Raw genomic sequence first — 24,759 nt, 5'->3', positions numbered from 1 at the left:
AAACTCAAAACTTAAAGTCTACTTAAAGAATAATTTATAATTGTTTTGCCTCCAATAAGGATTAATTACAGTATATTTTAGTTGGGATCAAATAGAAGGAACCGTTTTATTATTACAGAGAAAAAGGTAATGCTTAGTTAGTTTATATTTTGTTTTCTGTAATAATATATATATATGGCATATACAACGAATTGAAACTACATTATTTTGAGGGAAGTTTTTGAATTATGGAGGTGTAGCAATTGATACAGTTACAAAACAAGGTTCTTTTCTTTCTTTCTTTCTTTTCCTTACAATTAACTTATACCTTGTGTGGCTGTAGAGTCTGAGTATTTATTTATTTATTGTAAGAGTTAACTTTTCCTTCTAATAAAATTTTTGAGCATTTCTTCATGTCACTAATGCAGAACGTGTTTTTTTTTTTTCATAGAAATCCTATAGTTTATTGTTCATAAGAATAATAGGTCAGTTTGTAATGCTTGTAATATGTTTGTGCCAGTTCTCATGCTGTGATATCTCCTCTCTCCTCCAGTAGGCCAGGATCCTGTTTTTGCTGCTAACAGGCTGCTGATCTCACATTGCATAGTAGCTTCTACCCCTCCCTCCGCATTGTAGGAATGGCAGTCCCACACAATCAGTGTCACTCCCAGCTGCAGCTTGCAGGGAGTGCTGTCACTTGCTGAGCATTGCTGTGTCACCGGGTGTATCACTGGGCAGCTGAAGGGAAAGAAATGATTATAACAGGCACCATTAGGAAAGCCAGGCTTATAAAGGTAAGGGCTCTAACAAATTGGCACGTCCAACCCCAAATGACCCGAATGGAAAGCAGTTGTGTTTACATCAGCCACCTGCTACTGTGGTGCTACTGCTCTGGTGTTTTCTGTCACTGGAGATTCTGAACAGATTTAATAGAATTTGTTTCTGCCTAATCATGTTCTGTGTTGCATGGGGGGAAAAAACAATTGTGTCGTTGGAGTCAGGTGTCAGAAAGGGCTTGTGTTGCACCGGGGAGGCATGAACAAAAGGAACACACTTGTTTTGTTACATGCATAAAGCCGTCACCATTTCCCAATTGGAATCGTTTAATATTCTAGGATATTAACCTAATCCAAATGATATATATTCATCTGTAAAGGAATAGCCATAGAATTTGGTGCTGCGTAGTCTGCAAATATTCTAAAATCTGAAGGCATCGGCTTGTGCTGGAGTTCTGCTTTCTCACTACTCACAATGCAGAAACTTTGCTTTGCAACCAGTTAGCGTGTATTTAAATGGGTGTTCTATTTCCTCTCCTCCTAAAACGATTAGAGGAAGGCAACTGATTAACAGGCCTGGAGGAGGACTGGCCTCAGCTACATTGTTTCAAGAGTATAAACACAAAGGGGCAGATTTACTGAAGAGCAAGTGGCTAACGCTAGCGAGAATTCACTAGCGTTGCCACCCGCAGGGATATCATCATTTCACTAGTGAACCAGACAGTCGCTAGCGCAGTTTCTGACTAGTTTCTTATTTTCGCTCTGGCGAACAGGCGTTACTCCGCAAATTGCGGATTTTACTGAACGTTACCTCTTTCAACAGAGTTGACTTTGCCACCTCAGACCAGGCAAAGTACTATAAAGCAGTTAGATCTTCCTCAATCATCACTTACATCATATCCTGTGTGCCGAAAATGCACTAAAGTTCCAAAAAAGCTGGCGACTTTTCCTGCAAAAGTTCTAACATATGGAACATTCATTTTACAGTGGGCTCATGTGTGGGGCATTATATTAATTCTCTTGTCTTTATTAAGGTTCCCTGGACATGTGTAATAAAAAGTGGTAACTTCAAGCATTTGGACCAACATTTATATTACAGACCTCCATACAACTTTAAATTACCCGTCGTATGCAAATTGACCTAAGCGCAAGTAAATTTTCGCTTGGCACAAACGAATGCTAGCTCATCTTCACTATGAAATGCTCACACTGCCAAAGTAACACTAGCGAAAAGTCGCCAGCATTCAGTGCCCAGGGCGCAACTTTGCATATTAGTGAATTAGCGTATTGGTATTGAATTTGCGCCTGGTGAAGTGGTGCAATGTGTGCGAAGCGGTCGCTGGCGACAATTCGCCCTTTCGTAAATCTGATAAACAAATACAACTTTCAATTGTAACTGCATATTCAGATATCTTTAAACCTATTGGCATGTTTCATAAAAATATATTGGAAAGTTGCTTAGAATTATATTTCTGTCATTATGCAAACCCTCCCTCCTTCCCAAAACAGTTTTTCTTGGGGGGGGGATGGCTCCTGTAATGTCTTGTTGTCCCTGCTTCCCTGTCTAGTGTCTTCTTCTGGCACCATCTGCTTTGAGTGAAATCGTGCGGTTTTGCAGAAGTGTTCCTTTTCTGTAGGGCTGCACTAAGTGGGGGAAGTAAGTAAAAGAGAGAAAATGTTAATTAGTGTCCTTAATGTTGCAGCAGGTTACTGTACATGATAATGCATACAGCAGCAATAGGCACGCTCCAAAAAAAAAAGTTGGCAGCTTTTAGTCCACATCTAAAACTTGATGCAAAGACTAATAGATATACAGTGACCTTGTGGTGGCAGATTGCTTATTTATTTATAAGGGAGTGGATATTTTTAGAACTAACTTATAACTGACAACGTGCCAGGCAGTGGCTGCAGAGCAGGTACAAATACAAATACCAGATGCTTGTTTTCATTTTATGTACTGACAGCAGAGCCCTACATATTATAGGGGTTTTAAACCCAAATATAACATTTCGCACTATGAAAGCAAATGTAATTCTCAGCATTTCTGCAGTTGCTATCATTTCAGTTATTTTTTTTTTTTGCTAATCTCTGCGCTGCCGGTTCAGACTACATGTGCCGTTGAAACTGTGCATTCCCACAATGCCTTGTGAGTTCTGTGATTAACTGGCCTATAATGAAGTATCATAGTGTGCAAGTTATTGTGGGGATTAGAGCCTTGTCTGGAGGAACTACTGCTACATTTTTCCTAACAGTTCCCAACTGGAAAATCAGGATATTTCAGGTGATAGCTTTGATCCTCCTGACCTTTGATCCTCCAGTTATGTAAACTCTGTCCATTATCTCCAAACCCAATCTGTTCAGCACGGGCTACACCAGTGTTGCTTTGAAGAGGATGAGTGTATTGTTTAAATAGGGACACTTCAGGGTATGTGGTATGAGTTACATAACTAGGTACAAGTTTGGGACCTGTTATTCAGAATGCTTGGGACCTGGGGTTTTCTGGATAATGGATCTTTCTGTAATCTGGATCTTTATACCTCAAGTCTACTAAGAAAATCATGTCCCAATAGCTTGGTTTGCTTCCAATATGAATTAATTCTTAGTTTTAAAAAATTCGATTATTTGATTATAATGGTTTATTTGATTATTATTGGATTATAATGGAGTCTTTGGGAGACTGCTTTTCTGTAATTTGGTACTTTCTGGATAACAGGTTTCCCGATTTCATTTCTTTTGAACAGGAAGTCCCTGTCCTCCAGCATTTAACTTTAATGACTACACTGTACCAACCAATCATTTGGAGCCTATTTGGACTGACATAATCCATGTCCCTTTTCTTACCCCTTGTCTTTATCAAAACAAGACTAATAGATTGGCTCGCACTAGGAAACATATTTTTCGGCTTGTTCCTAATGTATAGACTTCTGTCTTCACCCAAAAAGAGAGAAGAAACAGAAAACACTGTTTTTCACACAAGACCGGCACTTGGAAGGACAAAACCCTGTCTTGCTCCATGGGCACAATATATCATTTATCTACTGTTTTTCCTTATCTTATTGAGAGCAATGATGTTTCAGCTGCACAGTAGGAAGACAGTGGTACAAGTTACTCATAGATACAATGAATATTCATCTTATATGTGGAAACCAAGCATTGTGTGTTTTTTAATATTTATCCTATTAATTGCGGTCTCCTTCAAATCAACTACCTTATTTATAATCAACTGTTAAGCACTGCCAAGCACTTTAAACTTAATGAATTAACTTTTAAGCTGTAATGAATTCATGTTAACTGCCAGCCACAATTAATTATTAAGCACTTAAGCACCTTAAAAATATTGCAATTAATTCTTCAATCTGATTGATTGTGGGTATATTTGTAAATCATATGATAATACCCCTTATTGTAAAGGATACAAACCTGTGTTAAGTAGAATTGATTTTAGTAAGGATCATATCTATATATACTTTTAAGCTTTACTATAATTAACAGAATGAACTATATTGCACCTGCACTTTTAGTGTAATTTAATTAAGGTTTAATTTAATTGGAAGTTTTAACTGTTTAAATTATAGCACTGCACTTTATACCTTTAATTTTTCTGTGATTACTATAAGGTAATCAGAAATATTGCAACATAGATATCATCTAATAGGTAGTTGTAATAATTGAGAGACTGCTGAGCCAGTGTGAAGCAAGCGGGGTACTTTTTCTCCTTTAATATTCAATTAAGGAGAATTTGCAATTAAATTTGCTAATACTAAAAAGGAACAAGTGAAATAAAACACTAGTCTTGTTTGTCCTCATGTTTCCTACCCTAGAGATTTATTTCAGATACTGAACTTCTAAACACGACTATAAATCCAAATAAGAGGCACTGGCAAAATGGTATTTCTTCTTCATTTACTGTTGGGAGAAAAGGTGTCCCCACAGTGGAGTAACTAGATGTTACTGGGCACCAAAGCAAATAAATTTTAGGGCCTCCAACATATCCAGAGATTGTCCTGTTTTACCAATATGTGTTTAAACTGCTCATTATTTGGGCCTCATTTGGCCCCCTATACCTCTTGGGCCCCTGCAGCCGCAGGGTTTGCTTCCTCTGTAGTTCCCCAATTGATTTAATATTAGAATAAAATGCCAAGCATTTCTGACTTATGATATAGTTTGTTCTCATATCCGATTGCAAATCAAGTCACTAAGGGGCAGATTTATCAAGGGTTGAATTGAAAATTTGAATTTTTAAATTCGAATTTCGAGTTTAATTTAGGGTAATTAGACTAGGGAATAGTCCAAATTCGAGTTTAAAAAAAAACCGAAATTCGAATTTTGAAATTTATCATTTACTGTCCCTGTCGAATTCAAATATTCGCTATCTAAAACTTGCTGAATTAGTGTTTTAGCCTATGTGGGACCTCCTACAATTAGTGCCGACGAATTTGCCCGTTTCGCCGCCCGTGAATAAATTCGTGAATTTGCCGTGAAAATTGTCGCAGGCATCAAAATCACTGCTTCGAGAATTCGAGGGGACAAATTCGCCCATCACTACCTACAATCCATTTAGAGTCATTTGGTGGACTTTTGAAAGAATTTTGGTGGAAAAACTCGAATGGAATTCAATTCAAGTTTGCAGCTCGATCTTATTCACCCGTTTTTTAAAAAAAATCATTTTTTTAATAAATTTGGATTGGTTGTTTTTATTCCCAAAATTTCGAGTTTATGGAAGTTTTTATAAACTCCCATAAACTCTAAATTCGACCCTTGATAAATCTGCCCCTAAATGTACTCACTATACAGTACAGTCAATGTGATTTCATGTGGGCCATGGGCACATTATTAGGATATACAGAAACTGAAACTGTACCTATCCCCCTGGGTCAGAAAGTGTAAGTTATAAATCACTTATTTTTATAATATAGTCCTAAAGTGGAAAATGTTCTTATAACATTTTTCTTTTAAAATGCAAGTATGTTTAGTATTTAGTTTAGTTAAATGGGAAGGGGGTATGATAAAGTTTTGTTTATCTATGGAACTGTAGTTTAGCTGGAATTTCTTGTAGAACAACATGGCTTAGTTTATTATAGGGACACACTGTTGTAGTAAAGAATGTGAACAGGCAACCACCTGATTTTGGGTAAACAGCAGCGCAAGGTTTACTCTGACCCTTCTCTTACTACCTAATGTCATTTTCGCTGGTGTATCTGCTCCTTACTCTGAAGGGCCGTCATCATTTCACCATGGACTGGGTTCCTTCCTTTGTTCTGCAACCTTTGCACAGACTTGCACACACTAGTGGTAGTGGGGCTACCGATGCATTGAAGCTTCTTACACTGTGAAGTTTACAAAACCAAGATAGTATCAGATATTGCTTAAGGTCTAGTAACCCATAGTTACCAACCAAATATTTGCTTTTAAAGTGAAAACTATTATATAATATATACTGGAATGTTTTATATAATTTCAGAAGAAGAAATTCTATCATACTATAGATTTTCTATGCTCCTTTTTAACTGTTTGTGCTTATCAAGATATTTTATTGACCAGTATAGATGAATAAAAATTAAAGTTATAAATAAATGGTAACAAAGTGTCTTTGTTCTGCTCGGGCACATTCATTAGCATAAACTTTAAAAACAAACAGAGTATCAGACTCATCCCATGTAACCAAACAATTGTCCCTTGTATGTAGTTGTTGTGGGATGCTGACTCAAAGTCACAAGCTCCTTCATTTGTGGATGAGAAGGCAGAATTGCAGGCTGCATAAAAGCTCAGCAGAAACTGGAAGATCTCAATATATCCAATTGTTTAACACAGCAAATTCCCCTCCTACAGCACCGACTATCAGCCGCATCAAGATAACATTCTTGCACGCAGTTAAAGGCAAAGTAATACACAGGGCTGTTTAAATAAATGCATTTTCCACCAGCAAACATTTCATCTGGTATAACTTTTGATAGAAGCTTCATGATGAGATGCAAACCCCTTATTTTAATGAAATGGATTTTTTATCGCTTCTTATTTTCTAATGTATCTGCTCCCAGGGCTGTTGGTTCAGTAGTACAGCTGGAGATCATGTTTACTTCAAAAAGCACAGGCCATTTTTTCCACTGCGTAATACCAATACTTAACATTTATTTGAATGAGCATGAAGTTATGTGCATCATTTTCATTTGAAAATTCTTTCTAGTCCTAGTTTCAACTGCAATGTGTTCATACAACAGGTGAGGTGTGACCAGCCATCTATTATCTGCCATGTAAACAAACTAAAACCGTTTTGTTCAATAGAACGTAAAAAATATGCTTTCTGGAAATGAAAGTTCAAACTAAGTAAATGTTAAATATAAATGAAGTTCATTAGGATATTTCAATTTCCTGGTGTTACCACAAGACTTATTTATACTAATGGAAATATCATAAAGGGTAGACCTTGCACAACAGAGTGTTAATTGCAGAGTTTCTTAAAGGAATACTGTCATGGTCAAAATGCTGTTATTTTCAAAATGCATCAGTTAATAGTGCTGCTCCAGCAGAATTCTGCACTGAAATCCATTTTTTCAAAAGCGCAAACAGATTTTGTTATATTAAATTTTGAAATCTGACATGGTACTAAACATATTACCAATTTCCCAGCTGCCTCCAGTCATGTGACTTGTGCTCTGATAAACTTCAATCACTTTTTACTGCTGTACTGCAAGTTGTAGTGATATCACCCCCTCCCTTCCCCCCCCCAGCAGCCTAATAACAGAACAATGGGAAGGTAACGAGACAGCAGCTCCCTAACACAAGATAACAGCTCTGTGGAAGATCCAAGAACAACACATAATAGTAAAAGCCAAGTCCCACTGAGACTGATTCAGTTACATTAAGTAGGAGAAATAAAAGCCTGCCAGAAAGTAATTACATCCTAAAGTGCAGGCACAAGTCACATGACTGGGGCAGCTAGGAAACTGACATTATGTCTAGCCCCATGTCAGATTTCAAAATTGAATATAAAAAATTTGTTTGCTCTTTTGAGAAATGGATTTCAGTGCAGAATTCTGCTGGAGCAGCACTATTAACTGATGTGTTTTGGAAAACATGTTTTTCCATGACAGTATCCCTTTAAATACAATTAACAGTAGTTTGGGCAATACTTCATCTGTTCTATCCTATTAAGATTGCTTTCTTAACGACACTTATACAGTGATATACTTATTTAGGTAGAAACTAGGGATGCACCGAATCCAGGATTCAGTTCGGCATTCAGCCATTTTCAGCAGGATTCGGCCAAATCCTTAAAATCATGTGACTTTTCGTCACAAAACAAGGAAGCAAAAAATGTTTTCCCATCCCCTTTCTGATTTGTATATATGCAAATTAGGGTTCGGATTCAGTTCAGTATTCAGCTGAATCTTTCACAAAGAATTCGGGGGTTTGGCCGAATCCAAAATAGTGGATTTGGTGCATCCCTAGTAGAAACCCCTTCAAACGACCTCCAAATGGTTAAAGTATAGATGATAAATATATACAGTAGATATATGAATAGGTGGCCTCTTGCTCATTGTTCTTTTAATATGCAGGGCCATATTTACCTTATAGGCTTAATATAGGGGTAGAGATAGAAGCACATGCCTAGGGTGCAATGGTGGGGGTATAAGGCCTACCCTTAGTCTGGTCTTCTGCCTCCGACCCCAGTGCACTCATTAAATGTCATGTACTCATTAGGGTGCACACAATGGAGGGGGCATTGTGGCTGTTCAGTTTGTTTAAGACACCTGGACAGCTTGGGCCAATTTTAAGCAGCACAACTAAATACAGCCGGTTACTACTGCTTCTAAGTGAAATAAGTTCCCCCCACTATTCATCTTTAATGTCATCTAATGTAATTGTAAAGAAAACACGCTGGCACAGAACATGATCTGTTTGAAGTCCGTCTTGGCCTTTTATTAAGATTGATAACAAGTCGAGGCAGGCCTGAAACATAGCTTTGTGTGTGTTACAAATTTGATAAAACGAATGGTGCACCGTTCAAACTACTGTACATGAAATTATCCAATGAATAACGACCACTGAGAAACACACACCCACAAATCAGTCCCAGTGATGCACTGAAAATTAGTTACCTGGTTAGCATCATTAGCACTATGTGAGTATACATTTCCGAGTTTAATGGTTGGTACCAGTTATAACAAGTGGTGTGCCATTCTGAATGTACAGACAGATCAAGGTCTATAATTTAATCATCATCATAGAATTGAAGTTATGCGGCACAGTTACACTTCTATTTATCTGCTTTTCTTCTTTCATATATTTACAGGCCTTTTGGTAAAGAAGCTTCAGGAACACAAGATGCACATTTTTATACAACCCCTGTACCATCTAATGTAAAGCCCAACATCTTTAGGCTGCAAGAAAAATTATCTTCAAGTAACTTCTACATTGATGTCGCACATAAAGGAAGTCATGTTCGTAAAACAGAGTCTAACATGACAATGGATAGCAGGGCATTTGGTAAAAATTCAGGTCTTCATAATGGACGTAAAGAGAATTTACATCCTTCAGTGGGCAACTTACCAGCCGGGTAAGTCATAACAGCATCAAGGATTCCCTTTGCTTTTAGAGTTGTTTAGAGCTGTACAGTACAAAGAACATTGGTGGAACCATTATGCTGACCAATATTGCATGTTGAAACCATAACCACCTCCTTTTGAGTTCTTACTTCTGGGATCAGTTTTTCGGCTTCTGAAAGGAAATTATACCCACAGACAAATTGTATTGAACAGCATAAACTAAGCAATACTGTATTAAACTTATAAAAACACAATAAAAATAGATCTATGTGTGGTGCAATAACTCCCTTCATATTTTAATTAATTACCGTAAGTTATGCTTAGGAAGTTCGGCTTAGGAAGAATACGATCACAATGCAGGAATATACACATACAGCAATTGTTATCAAGAAATTGCAAGTAGTTTGATATTACTTGAAAACATGGTGCAAAATAAAATACTACAATAGCACCAAATGCATATTAGAAAACTTACAAGCACACATAATAAATAAATGAGGGAGGCTGGCTGGTACTTATAGCAATACATTTTCAACCATAAACTTGTCAATTATGTCAAGAGATTAAAGTGAAAGTAAACCATAAATACAGTAAGCAGTGGCTTTCCATTAAAGTTTTTGCACTGACCAAAAATACCACTGAAAACCTATGATGGAAACACACTCGCCTAAAGGCATGTGTTCTCTATTGCATATTGTGTGTATTCATTTTGTAACATATAAAACAGATGTTAAACGGTAACAAACTCTTCCCAAAAGGGTCCCCCTCAGCAAGGTACATTTAGTGACACAAGTAGTACAGTGATCCAGTGGTTTGTATTGTTTCCTTTCAGTTCTGGGGTCCTAGGTAAGATTCCACTAAATGTTTGAAGCAGTTTGTAGGGGTAATTTACTACAGCCGACACGTGTCCATTCATTTGATAAGGGATAATTACACAATTTAAAGAATTTTCGTCTAACATACATATATTTTCCAACAACCTATACTCTTGATGCTCATTCATTTATAGGACACAAATACTTTCAATATCTTCACAGGTCTTCAACTGAGAATGGAAATTCCACCACAACTACTAATCTAACTTCCACCCAGGATTGCTCTTACATCCATGTGCGAGAAGATCCAGAACATACGTATGAAACATTCCCATTCTATGCCAGGACTGATTGTTCTGATGAAATCTATGAGGACCCAGATTCTTTGAGAGATGAAGAAACCCCACCACCAGAATATGTATACCCAATGCAAGTAATCCAAAAATATCATACCATTTGGATATGATAAATAGTGAATAATGTACCCCTACTGTAAAATATAAGGATATTATAAGCCACCAAGGTGTATTTATGACCAAATAAAAGCACAAGAAAGAAGACAAGTGTTTTTATACAGGTCAAGGGCTCCCTTTATTATATACACAAGTGAAGTCACTGCTGATAACTGATGACACCACCAAGCATGGATGGATATAATTTGCAGGATATTCTTGATTTTTATGTATTATAACAGAATAATACTACTATTGGGCCATTATTAACTAGCTTGTGTACATTTCTCAGAGTTCATGTTTTGCAAAAATTAAACATGTCCTGTCCTGTTATAGCAACAAAGGACCAGCTTCACGTTAATACTCACACATTTGTTCACCTATGTCTCAAATGTTCTATGTATAAATGGACAGTCTTTATTTGTGCATCCAAAATGAGCCTTGGTTTAATGGAAGATAGTCAGGTTTGCGGATAGATGGGGATAGATGGTCAGCATAGCAAGGCCTAACTGAAGTATATTGGTAGGACAGGGGTGTGACTGAACATTATGGGGGAGCTTTACTAGTTTGAATCTAAAAATATTTGAATTTCGAAGTAATTTTTTGGATACTTCGACCATCGAATTGGTCAAATTCGATCGAATTCAATCGAATCGAATGATTCGAACGATTCAAAGTAAAAATCGTTCGACCATTCGATAATCGCAGTACTGTCTCTTTAAAAAATCCTTCGACTCAATACTACGCCAAATAAAAGCTACCGAATTGAATGTTAGCCTATGGGGACATTCTAGATAGGTTTTGGGCACTTTTTATGATCGAATAAAAATCATTTGATCGATCGCTTAAAAACGTTATTCGAATTCGAAGGATTTTTTTAACCCTTGAAATTCGACCCTTGATAAATCTGCCCCCAAGCGTAATAACAGGAAAAGATAAGAAGCAAATGTAAAGGACACTGTGTAGTTATTTTAACAAAAAGTTATGAAAATATCCAAAAAAGTTTGCTTTTAAAACGAAAGAAAAGATTTGCACAGCATTCATCTCGAAGGGTTATGACAAGCACATGGTTTTGATCTTTGCGATTTGATGCAGAGCATTTCACTTTGATATGTCACCTAGACTTGTGGTGACTCCTGAGTATGGGAAGCAAATCCCTTCAATGATCAAAATGCAATGTGTGGCACAGCTGATATGCATTTATTATACTGATATACAGCTTGCTTTTCAACCAATCAGCAATATTTAGTACAATTACAAGTAATTGTCTTACTCCTGATTATTATTCCCTGTTATTTTGCCAATAGAGCATTCCCCAAAGGAAACAATACCATAAATTTACCACTCGTTACATCTGAGGATTCCAATATCATTTATGATGATGCTGAGGGCCGAGGCACAACCATGCTGCCTGAACTGGATGAACTTTTAAAGTCTGAGGAACATTACGTTGAACAGTTAAACTATTTAACCTCTACCATTCGGCCAAAGCTTGAGAAGGTGAGTTAATTAAATAGATGATCAGATACAAGCAGGCTAAACTGTATTCTGGTAATTCAGTCACTAACTGTATTCCCAGTATTGTTGGAAGGGCATGCTAAATATTAATTGTATGAATTAATAGCTCCACTGATAAGTGCCTTTGACATGCACTCCTTCTGGTTCACTAAGTGTGCCAACCAAATATTTTAGGTACCTCTGCAATGGGTGATTTACTTTTAACAGCCATGTCTTCTCCATTTGCTGCCAAACTCAGCTATAATACGAAATTCTTATAGCATCTGTATATAGTATATCCTGCAATGTCATTTCTCTGCTGGAGCAGAGCATAGAGATACTGCCAATTATCTCACTAAAGAAGCAGAACGAGATAGTAATCGGCAATATATTTTTTGTTTGCTGCTTCACCTTCAGAAATGTCCCTTGAGATCTTAATGACGTTTCAGCAGTGGCTTAATCAAAGACATTACAATGCCCTCCAGTCTAGTAAACTGTGACTATTGTGCTGCGTTGTATTCTAGATAAATGGAGTGGACGTGAGGACCCTGTTTTGCAATGTCGACGACATTCTTCAGGTGGCTAAATTGTTCCTGGAAGCGTTAAAGAAGACTGAGTGCCACGGGCAGTACCAACTGAAGCAAATTGGTATGTATTGCAGGGTAATGCTGTTTATTTTGACTTTAAATTCTGATAATATTTTTAAATGTCCAGGTTAGATATTATCCTTAGTCCTGCTTTTACTATGTTGTGCTGTAATTGCTATCAGGTCTGCTTTACTCGGCCATCTTGGAAACTTAGGTACCCCATATTAACTAATATTCATGAACTTCTCCTAAAATCCCTGTTATAAAGAAGTGTGAACTAATCAATGATAACGGTCACTTTCTTTTTATTGCTAAAAGTGGTGCTACCTCAGATATCTCTCCGCTGATCTTCACTAAAATTCTATGTAAGCACTATCGCATAATCTCACAAGTCACTTTGAAGCCTATTTTGATGGCATTTTTTGAAACTACAGGTATGGTATCCGTTATGTGGAAAGTTCCAGAATACAGAAAGGCTGTCTCCCACAGACTCCACAGAGCCTTACTAAAGGCATATGGCATATAGTGGTGTAACTAAATATTACTGGGCCCCATAGCAAATTATTTTTACCCCCACAATGTCTAGAGGTTGACCTGTTTTAGCAGTATTTATTGCAATTGTATATGAATTAGGGTCTCATGGGACCCCTATATCTCCTGGGCCCCCCTGTCTGCTTCCTCTATAGTTACGCCCCTGATGGCATACAAGGTCAATTTTATTTTCCTGATCCATGCCTGATTGCCACCTTCTTTAAAGTGGCAGTAACTAGTACAACTGGTGCTTTATTAGCTGTTAGAAGTTATTGGAGTAGCTTAAGGGCAGTGAACATGGAATGAAATACTGACATACAAAGACAATGTGCTTATGTGGTTTTAGGAGAACTGTTCCTGAATTTCAGTACAGGCATGCAGAATGTATACAGCACATACTGCTGGGAATATCAACGATCCCTCTCACTTCTGGAGCAATACAAGGAGAGTGATACACACCTGCATATTCAATTGCATTCTCAATTGTAAGTTACAGGCAATATTTATTGTATAATCTTATTTAGATATATCAAATCTGAATCCAAATAAGCAATGCAGTGGTTTGCAAAGGTCTGGGTAACTATTTAAGCTAAAACTCTTTCCATAACCAGTAGGTCATTAAATATTTTCCTACTAGTAGCCATTGGGTAATATAAGCAATATGACTTAAGACACGTTTTTTTCTCTATTTTTCTTTATGTTGTTTAGATTTATTTATTTATTTTAAACCCAATCCATGCCTTGAATATAATTAAACAAATATTAATAATTAACAATGAATATTTCTTAAATAATTCTGCCATCAGAGAAAACTCTAAGGGCAGGGGCACATGGGCAGATTCTGGGAGATTTAGTCGCCTTCGACTAATCGCTTCTTCTGCGGGGCAACAATCTCCCCAAACTGCCTTCCCCCTGCCTTCTGCCTGCTATAATGAGAAAACGCCAGCGCAATGGCACTCGCGGTGCTTTGATTTCTGAAGTCACCTGAAGTTGCATCACGAGGAAACTTCGGGCGACTTTGGAAAACGAAGCGCCGCGTATGCATTCCCCCAGGCAATTTTCATTTCAGCTGGCGGAGGGCAGGTGGAAGGCAGTTCGGGGGATTGTCGCCCCAAAGAAGAGGAGATTTGTCACTGGGGCGACTAATCTCCCTGAATCTGCTTGTGTGACTTGACCCTTATACCATTTTGGGTATAGCTTAATAACATCTTATAACTGAAGAAGGCCGCGAGTGCATTGGCAAAATCTCTTTATATATGTAGTAAAATCCTTAATCCTTGTGTATTAACATGTATATACCCAGGTCTGAGTCCAAATGTAGTGATATCAGCTTCATCCTGGTTATGCCTGTGCAGCGCATCACAAAGTACCCCCTGTTACTGCTGAGTATCCTGAAGAGCTGTCCCCCGGATGACGATGCACATGTCACCATACAGAATGCATATTCTGCAATGCAGGAGGTGAATCAGAACATCAATGAATACAAGAGATGCAAGGAAGCTGGTGAGATCCGGGGGGAGCCTTTTAAAGGAGAAGGAAAGTCTTCTTCCACTTGGGGTGCCAAATGTTAGGCCCCCCCAAGTGATTGTATTTAATTACCTGAAACCCTGGGCCGATGCTCCTATCAGCAGAAAACTGCACCGGCTCCGGGTTCTTTCAGCGAGCACCATGGAGCGATCCTCTTCCGTCTTCTTCTTTCTTCAAATTTCCTGGGGCAGACGCATGCGCAGTGGAACGAAATCGCCGACTTTAGTTAAAGTTTGGCTTTTCGCTCAACTGTGCACACGCAGTCGTGAGAAGAAAGAAGAAGCCGGAAGAGGATCGATCCGTGGTGCTCACTAGAATAACCCCGGGCCACCGGCGCACCGGCCCGGGGGTTTCAGTTAAGTAAATACATCCGCTTCGGGTGCCTAACATTTGGCACCCCCAAGTGGAAGAAGACTTTCCTTCTCTGTTAAGAAGGAATACTAGTATTATGCTAAGCTTTGCAGTATTTCGGTTATGCTTACTACTTGTCTCCTTTTAAACTGAAGGCGGTTCTAAATTTCAGAAATGTGGACCAACTGAAATACAGGGGAAATGTATTAATGCACAATAGACTCTCCTATGCACTTCTAGGGGCATTAATACTATCTAATTCTTATATTATCAAAGGAGGGGGATAAGTGGGTTTATATGTGACTAATAATTGCATGCTTTAAAAGCAAGTGTCTCTTTAACAATTAGGCCATTGCGACATGTATGCCCAGGTAACACATAGTAGTATGGATCATAGATATACCTAGTAAAAATCTATAGCATTTTGCAAGGAAAAGAAACTGGGGGAAGAACATTTTTTTAAATGACCTGGCCTTGGATGCTTTCCTGCAATGTTGCCATGTTTTTCCCTCCTCTTGGGTGTCACTCACACCGCCTTGGGTAGAGCACAAGTTAATTTTAGTATTTTTTGGAAGTACACTATACTGTGCATACATCTAGCTTATAGTAAAGGGAAAACATGGAGGCACAGTGCTGTGCAGGCAAGTAGTGGTGCAAGTAGGATGCACTATGTATTTTTTCGAGTCTTCAAAGATTCTAGCCTAAGAGACTATCCTGCTGACGTATCAAGTTGAGTGCACCCCAGATAGTTCCTATACAGCAGATCACCTTCATAACTGTGTATGTACTTAAACACTGTCAGTAGATGGCACCCTCAGGCTTTCAATTTATCACAGTTTTACACACTGGCTGGGATTTGGAGGAATGCATGAAAAACCTTTGCAGGGAAATTCAAGAATAAGACTATCTATCTATCTATCTATCTATCTATCTATCTATCTATCTATCTATCTATCTATCTATCTATCTATCTATCTATCATCTATCTATCTGTTAATCAAATTTGTATTGGAAAGTAATGGCATTGCAAAGTTTACTCTGTACTTATTTGTGTAGGCAGCAAGTATCATCGCTTGAAGCAACAAAGCCTGATGGAAAAAGTCTCATCCCTGAGCACCGGTACCATCTCTAAAAAATATAAACGCCTTAGCCACAAAATCATGTATGAGGCAGGCATCATTCCAAAGGTAAGCACCACAAACACAGGCAATAACAGAACTCTGTCCTTAGCCCTCTTCAGTAGGAAAACACGATGGATGTGTTTAAAGGGGAACTCCACTTAAAAACAGCTTCTGTATAACGAAAGAATATGCTGTTCTAAGCAACCTTCCAATACACTTTCATTAAAGCAGACCTGTCAGCCACATATTAAAAAGCTGTATAATTAAAGTCCTATGGATTAAATATGAAACCTAAATTATTTTTCTCATCCATACCTGTTATAAAGGTGTTTAAATATCTGAGCTTTAAATCCGACAAACCGTGGTGGGGAAATGGCGGAGTTCACCCTGAGGAAGTGCCGAGTATATAGGGAATAAACGCGTTAGTTTTCACCCACTGCTGTTCTTTTAACATTAATAAAGCCAATTTGATATGAGCACGACAACTCTGTGTTGATCAGCGCTCAGAAGCGAGCGATACAATGTGTTGCTAAAGCCAAATATCTGAGCTGTCAATCATATAATGCCATTGCAATTGCTGTACTTTTAATTTACATTCAGCACTTATCACTGCACTCCTCACATTCCCCCTCCCTCCTCAGACTCTATAATTGTGTAGGGCATTGTGCATGGGCATTAGGTCCCCCATTCTGGTGAATACACAAGATTTTACAAGACTGGAGAAAACAAATTTTAAATAATATATATAGTGTAAGTAAAGTTTATTTTGCTCAACTAACATGATAGAAAATGATTTGGAATTCTTTCTCAGGGTGACAGGTTCCCTTTAAACATTGTAAAGGTTTTAAAGTTGCATGGTACTAATTCTGTTACCCATGCCTGAAGCAGTTAATGCAAAACAGTTGGTAAAACTAAGATTTTCTGTTTTCCTGCACACATTAGTTTTTGATGAGTTAATAGATAAAGGGGGGTAGGCTATTTAAGACAATGAAATGCAAATTGATGACTTTGTAAACTGAAAAATGGACCAGTGTTAACATAGGCTCAGTTGTATGTTTTTTTTATCACATTGGCCTAAATATTCTGTTTTAAGGCCACATTGTAGCGTATGTTTTTTTGTTTAGATTAGGATAGAGAGGGGATGAGTGCAGTGATTCAGAACCTCTTAGCACCATTGCTTTAAATGCTATAAAAAATGCCCTGTGTTACCTTTGTCATTGTGTTTACAGAGAGAAGACAAAGAATTTGATGGTTTGGTAGAGCATTTTCATATTCTTGAATCGGCTGTTAAATTACTGAAGCAGGACTTTGCCAGCTATATGAAAAACCTTGAGGTAAGATTGACAAATGAGTTAGGCTGAATTGAGGCTAATTTGATTATGCAATGGAATGCACAATCCACAGAATATATGTCATAAACTTGTGTAGCATTTTTATTCCTAAACTGCATGTTTTCCATTCCTCTATACTGTATGTAAAATTGTGATATATAATGGAGATTCTGATAGAGGTCAGGAGGAACTACAGGACATACTCTGTACTCTGCATAATCATTTGTTTTAGGAGGGTTTATCATGTCTGACATATTTCCCTTAGTGTTTGCATACTGTATGACCAGACTAGGAGCAAAGCTTCTAGAAACTGGCCAATGTAGTCCTGAAACAGGCTTAAATTAAGAGGCTGATTTGCACGGTGCCCTTATCACTTCTATCTTGCAGTGCCGAGTCTGAGTTCAATTCTGCCTTGAGCATTCTTCAAGAAGTTTGTACATTTACCCTGTGTTAACAAGAGTTTGCTCCGTGTACTCCCAAATTCCTAATTAATCTGACTTTAGTGTGTGTGAATGTGATAAGGGCCTATGGGGCAAATTCACTAACCTCCGAAAATTCGCCAGCGATGGCTTCGCTCACAAAGTGCAATACTTCATCAGGAGTAGATTTGCCAGGACAACGCTAATTCACTATAATCCGAAGTTGCGTCCAGGCGCTGAAAGCTGGCAAAGTTTCACTAGCGTTGCCTAATTTGCATACGGCGGGAAGTTAAAGTTCAATGGACGTATATGATGTTGCAGCAAATACATTACACAACACAAGCACGGGAACCTTAATAAAATAAAATACAGTTGTTATATTGCCCTATACATGAGCCCAGTGTATAGTTCTTATGCCATATGTAAGGAAATGTAGAGGGGAAGCCGGTTACCCCAAAAAAAAATTACGCTCTTTTCCTAGCCTATCACCCTGAAAAAAGGAAGACGCTAGCGTTTTTTGGGACTTAGAAAATTTTCAACTATTTTTTTGGGAACTCCTATCTACTCTATTGCACTTCACCTGGTCTGAGGTGGCCTGGCGCAAGAGGTAACAGTCAGTAAAATCCGCATCTTGGTAAATTTGCTTAGTTACGTCCATTCGCCAGAGAGCAAATTCGCCTGGCGTTAGGGAGCGAAGTACCGCTAGAGTCTATCTCCTTCGCTAGCGAAGTTACGCCAGCGACCGTTAGTAAATCGCGAAGTACGGAAATTATGTCACGCTGGGCAGCGTTAGTCACTTCGCCCTTTAGTAAATTTGCCCCTTAGACTTTAAGCTCCATTGGGGCAGGGACTCATATAAATGATGTATAATCTCTATAAAGCACAGTGGAATTGTGTCAGTGCTATAGACTGTAAATACCATGAACTAAATAAAGATAATACAAATGTCTCAATATACAGTTTGTAAATGATTTTACCGGCAAATGAAACATTGTTTTAGACTTGATCATATTGCCCTGTATGTAACATTTTGTTATTTCGGTTGTTCTCAGGAATTCAGTGCCATTCAGCTTGATTTTTATTCTTTGGAGGTCCCAGACTTTTCAGTCTTTGAGCTTCAGAATTTTTACCAGAATTTGCACCCAGAATATGTAAGTGATTGGCTATTTTGTATATCATTTATACATACAGTGTTTGGTTTTAAAGGGCATCACTGTAATGACAAAGTGCTGTCTACATCTCACAGAAAAGAAGACTGGACCTGCTCGTCTGGCAGCCTCTGATCAAGTTGTATCAATGCCTTAAAGGTCCCAAAAACCTTATTCGGAAGCGTATGGAAAACCTACTTGACTATCAGAATTTGGAAACCAAATTACTTGAGACAGGAGGAAAAATGACATACGAGGAGGAAGACATCAAGAATTCTTACTTAGGATTCCATTCGAGGCTGATGTCTGAACTGCCTCAGTGCATTGCATTCTCCTACCAGTTGCTTTATCAGCTCTTACGAACTTTCATTGGTCTTCAGAAAGAACAGGCGCAAGTAGGATGGCGAGCAGCAGAATCTTTAGCTTCTCAGGTGAATGTGTCAAGACTAGCTGTTTGGTGTATTGGAAATGATAAATAAATACCCTGCCCCCCATTTCATTCACTTTGTGTTACATTGGAGCAGTGGTCCCCAACCAGTGGCTTCTGAGCAACAGTTGCTCTTGGATGTTGCTCCCAGTAGCCTCAAAGCAGGTACTGGTATGGGACCGTTATTCAAAATAATCAGGACCGGGGGTTTTAGAGATAACAGATCTTTCTGTAATTTGGATCTTCATACCTTACTTCTGCTCAAAAAGTATGCAAACATTAAATAAATCCAACAGGCTGGTTTTGCTTCCAATAAGGATTAATTATATCTTAGATTGGATCATACATGTATGAGACCTGTTATCCAGAATGGATCGTTCTGTAATTTGGATCTTCATACCTTAAGTCTTCTAGAAAATGATGTAAACATTAAATAAACCCAATAGGCTGATTTTGCTTCCATTAAGGATTAAGTATCAAATACAATGTCCTGTTTTATTACTACAGAGAAAAAGGTTAATCTATTTAAAAAATTTGGATTATTAAATTATAATGGAGTCTATGGGAGACCGACTTTCCGTAATTCAGAGCTTTCTGGATAATGGGTTTCTGGATAATGGATCCCATACCTGTAGTGTTTTATTATTACAGAGAAAAAGGAAATCACTTAAATTTTTTTGGTGTATTTGATTATAATGGAGTCTATGGGAGACAGCCTTTCCATAATTCTGAGCTTTCTTGATAATGGGTTTCCAGATAATGGATCCCATACTTATTTTTGAATTCTTGACTTGGAGGCAAACTTTGGTTGCATAAAATCCAGTTGTACTGCCAAGCAGAGTCTCCTGTATACCACCATTACATATTGAGACATAATTATGCCTCTTTATAGGTCCCTGGTGAGGCCTCATCTGGAGTATGCAGTGCAGTTTTGGACTCCAGTCCTTAAGAGGAATATAAATGAGCTGGAGAGAGTGCAGAGACTAAGTGCAACTAAATTGGTTAGAGGGATTCTGGAAGACTTAAATTATGAGGGTAGACTGTCAAGGTTGGGGTTGTTTTCTCTGGAAAAAAGGCGCTTGCGAGGGGACATGATTACACTTTACAAGTACATTAGAGGATATTATAGACAAATAGCAGGGGACCTTTTTACCCATAAAGTGGATCACCGTACCAGAGGCCACCCCTTTAGACTAGAAGAAAAGAACTTTCATTTGAAGCAACGTAGGGGGTTCTTCACAGTCAGGACAGTGAGGTTGTGGAATGCACTGCCGGGTGATGTTGTGATGGCTGATTCAGTTAATGTCTTTAAGAATGACTTGGATGATTTTCTGGACAGACATAATATCAAAGGCTATTGTGATACTAAGCTCTATAGTTAGTATAGGTATGGGTATATAGAATTTAATTAAAAGTAGGGAGGGGTATGTGTTTGGATGCTGGGTTTTCATTTGGAGGGGTTGAACTTGATGGACTTTGTCTTTTTTCAACCCAATTTAACTATGTAACTATGTAATTATGAGACGACCAAACAGCCAATCGCAGCCCTTATTTTGCATACCACGGAACTATTTTCATGCTTTTGTTGCTTGAAATTGTCTCATGGGTAAAAAAAGGTTGGGGATCCCGGCTCTGGAGGAAAACGAATGGCAGTAATTATTACTGAAAGCCTGGATGTCCATGTAATGTCCATGTAATTTTCCCATGAATAGAGATATATAAACTCTGTTTAAACAAACCGTCCTTCCCTAAGATCCACAGAAATAAAGAGGAGCTTGTAATTTGATTTACTAGCTACTTCTCCTCTAGCAGTGCTTCAGAAAACCAGGGAGTGAGAACATTTCTTATTTACTGCAAGAAATGACATTAATGAAAACAATTTATGGAATACAACACACCAAGCTATAATGTTTTGGAAATAGAATAGAATTGTGACTTCCTTTATTACAGACCCCAAACTGCAAGCTTCTAGAGGTGGACTTCAGGAAACAGGCAGAGGACATGATCAGTAAGTCCCTTTCCCGGCTAACTGAACTCACCAAGAAATTTGAGCAGCAGATGCCATCTCCAACAGTACAGGTGAGTTTATTATTTAAGACGTTCTTGCCCAACTCAGTATTATGCATCTGAACTATGTGTTTGTTTGTAGTTATCATGTAATGATCAACATGACCTATAGGTGACTTTAAAATGTTCATTAATATTGTGAAGAGTAGTTTTTTAGTGTCAGTATGAGATAAGTCACCTGTATCTACTGTCTTGTTAGTGGGCGACATCATTTCTTCTCTTTGTAGGATCATGATCCTGCCATTGTTCTGCAAGTGCAGAAGTTGATAAAATGTCACGGGCACCAGAAGGAAATCTACCAAGTGATGAGCGATATTAATGGCAGTCGGGATATGGATCTTACGCTGCATCGATTCGAAGTTGTAGCCGTGCTACAGAAATCAGATACTAAAGGGAACACACAAAGATGGCTGGTGGACACAACGGGAGGTAAAGTACATTCACCCCAAGAGGGAATTAGAGTATTAAAGTCATGTAACTAAAAGTTGCTTTTTTTCTATCACATACAAAAGCTAATTTTGCATTGATTATACTGTATAATCTGTTTACAAATATTTAGTTCTATAGAGGGTCATCAGCACTATGCCAAATATTTGCAAGCTCCAGTGCTATGGGGCATGTTTTGCCCTTTCCTCCTTATTGAAGAATTAGAAGATTAGATTATACATTTATTGGCTGCCAGTAAGTTATCTTATTTACAATAAACTGTTTAAATTAATCTAATTAGACTGAGTTTAGCGCAGAAATCAGCTTCAGGAGTGCCCGTAGTTTTATAATGCAAGGTCTACTTTTAGTGATGTTATCCCATTGTGATCTACATCCATAAAATATCCATCCATAGAGAAGATTAGATCGCCACATGTACTGTACAGTATATTCCATTTGCATCTTTCTGGCAGGCACAAGAGGATTTGTACCCTGTAACAAACTTCAGCCCTACCAATCAGTGCACATTACAAACCCATCCCAGAACTTTCTTGTCCCAAGTGAAACAGAGGAAAAGAGGCGTCATTCGCTTACTCCAGTAGAGCTCCCACAATCCATCCACACGCAATCCCAGAATACAACTCCAATTTTACAGGTAGGTGGACTCGTGGTCAGTAAATGGTTCAAAGGGGAAAAAGAACTTTAATTCTTCTTCTATGCTGTCTCCTCAGTCTGATTGCTTGAGTTCAGTGACCCAAGTAAAGTGTTTTTTTAATATAAACATGATATCTTCATTTTTAAAAACATTTTTTTAGTTTATGGAATTTACATTGGGCATTGTAGTAATATGTACTAAAGTTTATAATAGTCAGGTGGCCTAATTCCTAGTGTATAAAAACTTGAATTATTCACTAGTGAGGACACCTCATGTGTTTGGTCCCTGGCAGCCTACCCACCACCATTAATCTATATTTGTGTAGCAGCCTTGGGAATAAACACTGTTCTGCACACTTCCCAGCAGCTGAACAATGCAGATTCCTGATTTGTGAACCAAAAATAACTGGACTATTTACTGCTTCACACTCTCTGAGAGTCAAAGAGAACAAGAGACTTGAGTGATGCTGTGGATTGTAATTGACTAGAATCTGGCTATGATAGGGACCTTAGACTGTAACTTCCATAAAGGCAAATAATTTTGTATAAACACTGCCCTGAAGAATATGCTTGTGTCATAAGACTAGACTATGATAGTAATATATAAAAGTAGTTGCATGTCCTGAATTTTTGGCTCACTCTTTATATATAGTATAGAGGAATATAAAGGAAGCAGACCCTGTGGGGGGTCCAGGAGGTTTAGGGGGTTTATGAAGCCCAAATAATGATCCATTTCTATTGGTAGAACAGGACAACCTCTGAATTAATTTGCTGTGGGCCCAGTAACATCTAGTTACACCACTGATATTTACGCACATTTTGCAGTGGGGTTAATACTGAGCCACACTGACTGTGATCTGTTAGTTCACTTTGTGAATATAAAGACTAATTTCACCCCATTCAACCCATTTTTAGTTGCTTTAATGCTATAAAGCTGTTAGTTGCTATTACCTTTATACCCCGGGATTTTGGATTTCTGGTTTCTATTACATTGTTTACATATGATATAATTTTCACATTACATGTACATTACGTTACATTTTAGTTCATTTTTACAGTTCCTTCAATAGAGGGTGTCGGGTCTGTCTATTGGAGTGCTTTCTCTCCTGTTAGTATAAGGATATTGGAATAGGAATTTGTGGAGGCTCAGGATGTTACATTGCTCTCTTCTATACCTTTCTGAACTAATAGAATTTGGTTGTTGTAGATCATCGCAGGCTATGGATTCACTGCCCGCAGCGATTATGAGGCCAATCTAATAGCAGGAGAACCTGTAACTGTGCTGGAACCTCATGACAAGAAGGGGAGCCCAGAGTGGAGCCTTGTGGAGGTTCGGGGGCAGCGGGGCTATGTGCCATCTAACTACCTGCTGAGGATGCCTGTGCAGAATACCTATGGCTTCGCTTTGCCAACATTAAGATAAGCTCTTATCATTTATAACATAATGCAAGACTTCACGAGATTATTGGGAACTGTTATACTAGTTTTCCTGGACTCCACACAAGTTTTATATTATTCTCTGTACAGCAAAATCCTCTGCCAGTGGCATTCCTGCCAAGTACACACAGGGTGGCAGCTCGATATAACAACTGTATTTTGTACTGTGACCCAAACTGTAAAATACCGCTGACTGCAAGCAAAGCAACTCCTCAATGCCATAAATCATCCTATGTCGAAATGTAATCACTGAATGTTCTGTTTAACCAATGTTAATTATCCATACGCCCCAAGTTTTGGAGGGATAGTCCTGATTCATACGCCAGATAAGGTTTACTGGAACATGGGTGTGATGCGGGGGTGGATTTAGTGCATTTCCAGCTGTTCAGAGGCATGATCTGGTTAGACTTGGGCTTTACTTTAGAATATATATATATATACAGCATCACCAAGGAGGTCATGGTTTGTCCCTTTTTTTATATTATATTAATATGGATGAAGCCTGATTGTATCTGTTTACCTGAAGCTGTCATGGTTGTGCAGAGACAGCAAGGAATATTTATGTAGCTCAGGGGTGCCCAAAAGGTAGATTGGGATCAGTAGACCTTTAGCTGGTGATCAGTAGATCTCAAGACTCAACAAACAACTTGTCTATATCACTGCCCTTT

The 24,759-nt window shown here is 38.2% G+C and overlaps 1 protein-coding gene across 3 annotated transcripts; it reads left to right on the top strand.

The window, feature by feature from the left end:
• Positions 1 to 610: 610 nt before the first annotated feature.
• On the top strand, positions 611 to 24,759 carry arhgef37.S (Rho guanine nucleotide exchange factor 37 S homeolog). 3 transcript variants are annotated; one of them, XM_041588708.1, is made up of 15 exons: positions 611 to 773; positions 9,049 to 9,312; positions 10,339 to 10,434; positions 11,876 to 12,068; positions 12,590 to 12,713; positions 13,530 to 13,668; positions 14,487 to 14,686; positions 16,118 to 16,248; positions 17,412 to 17,516; positions 18,985 to 19,083; positions 19,179 to 19,511; positions 21,458 to 21,586; positions 21,802 to 22,003; positions 22,474 to 22,655; positions 23,862 to 24,759. In XM_041588708.1, the coding sequence occupies exons 2-15, from the start codon at positions 9,218 to 9,220 to the stop codon at positions 24,075 to 24,077; spliced, it is 2,244 nt and encodes a 747-aa protein (XP_041444642.1). In that variant the 5' UTR covers positions 611 to 773; positions 9,049 to 9,217; the 3' UTR covers positions 24,078 to 24,759. The 3 variants fall into 3 exon arrangements, with proteins under 3 accessions (XP_041444642.1, XP_041444641.1, XP_041444643.1); XM_041588707.1 differs by having other exon boundaries at positions 10,339 to 10,545; XM_041588709.1 differs by lacking the exons at positions 611 to 773; positions 9,049 to 9,312 and having other exon boundaries at positions 10,373 to 10,549.

Source organism: Xenopus laevis, chromosome 3S (genome assembly GCF_017654675.1).
Source record: "Xenopus laevis strain J_2021 chromosome 3S, Xenopus_laevis_v10.1, whole genome shotgun sequence".
Classification (NCBI taxonomy): domain Eukaryota; kingdom Metazoa; phylum Chordata; class Amphibia; order Anura; family Pipidae; genus Xenopus; species Xenopus laevis.
Note: the sequence above shows the minus strand (reverse complement) of the source record. Positions and strands in the feature narration are given on the sequence as shown.

Coding starts and splice junctions, on each gene's coding strand:
- arhgef37.S (XM_041588707.1), top strand. CDS start 9,218: ATGACAATGGATAGCAGGGCATTTGGTAAAAATTCAGGTCTTCATAAT. Junction 13,669..14,486: donor ATTCAATTGCATTCTCAATT/GTAAGTTACAGG, acceptor GTATATACCCAG/GTCTGAGTCCAAATGTAGTG. Junction 19,084..19,178: donor AGAATTTGCACCCAGAATAT/GTAAGTGATTGG, acceptor TACATCTCACAG/AAAAGAAGACTGGACCTGCT.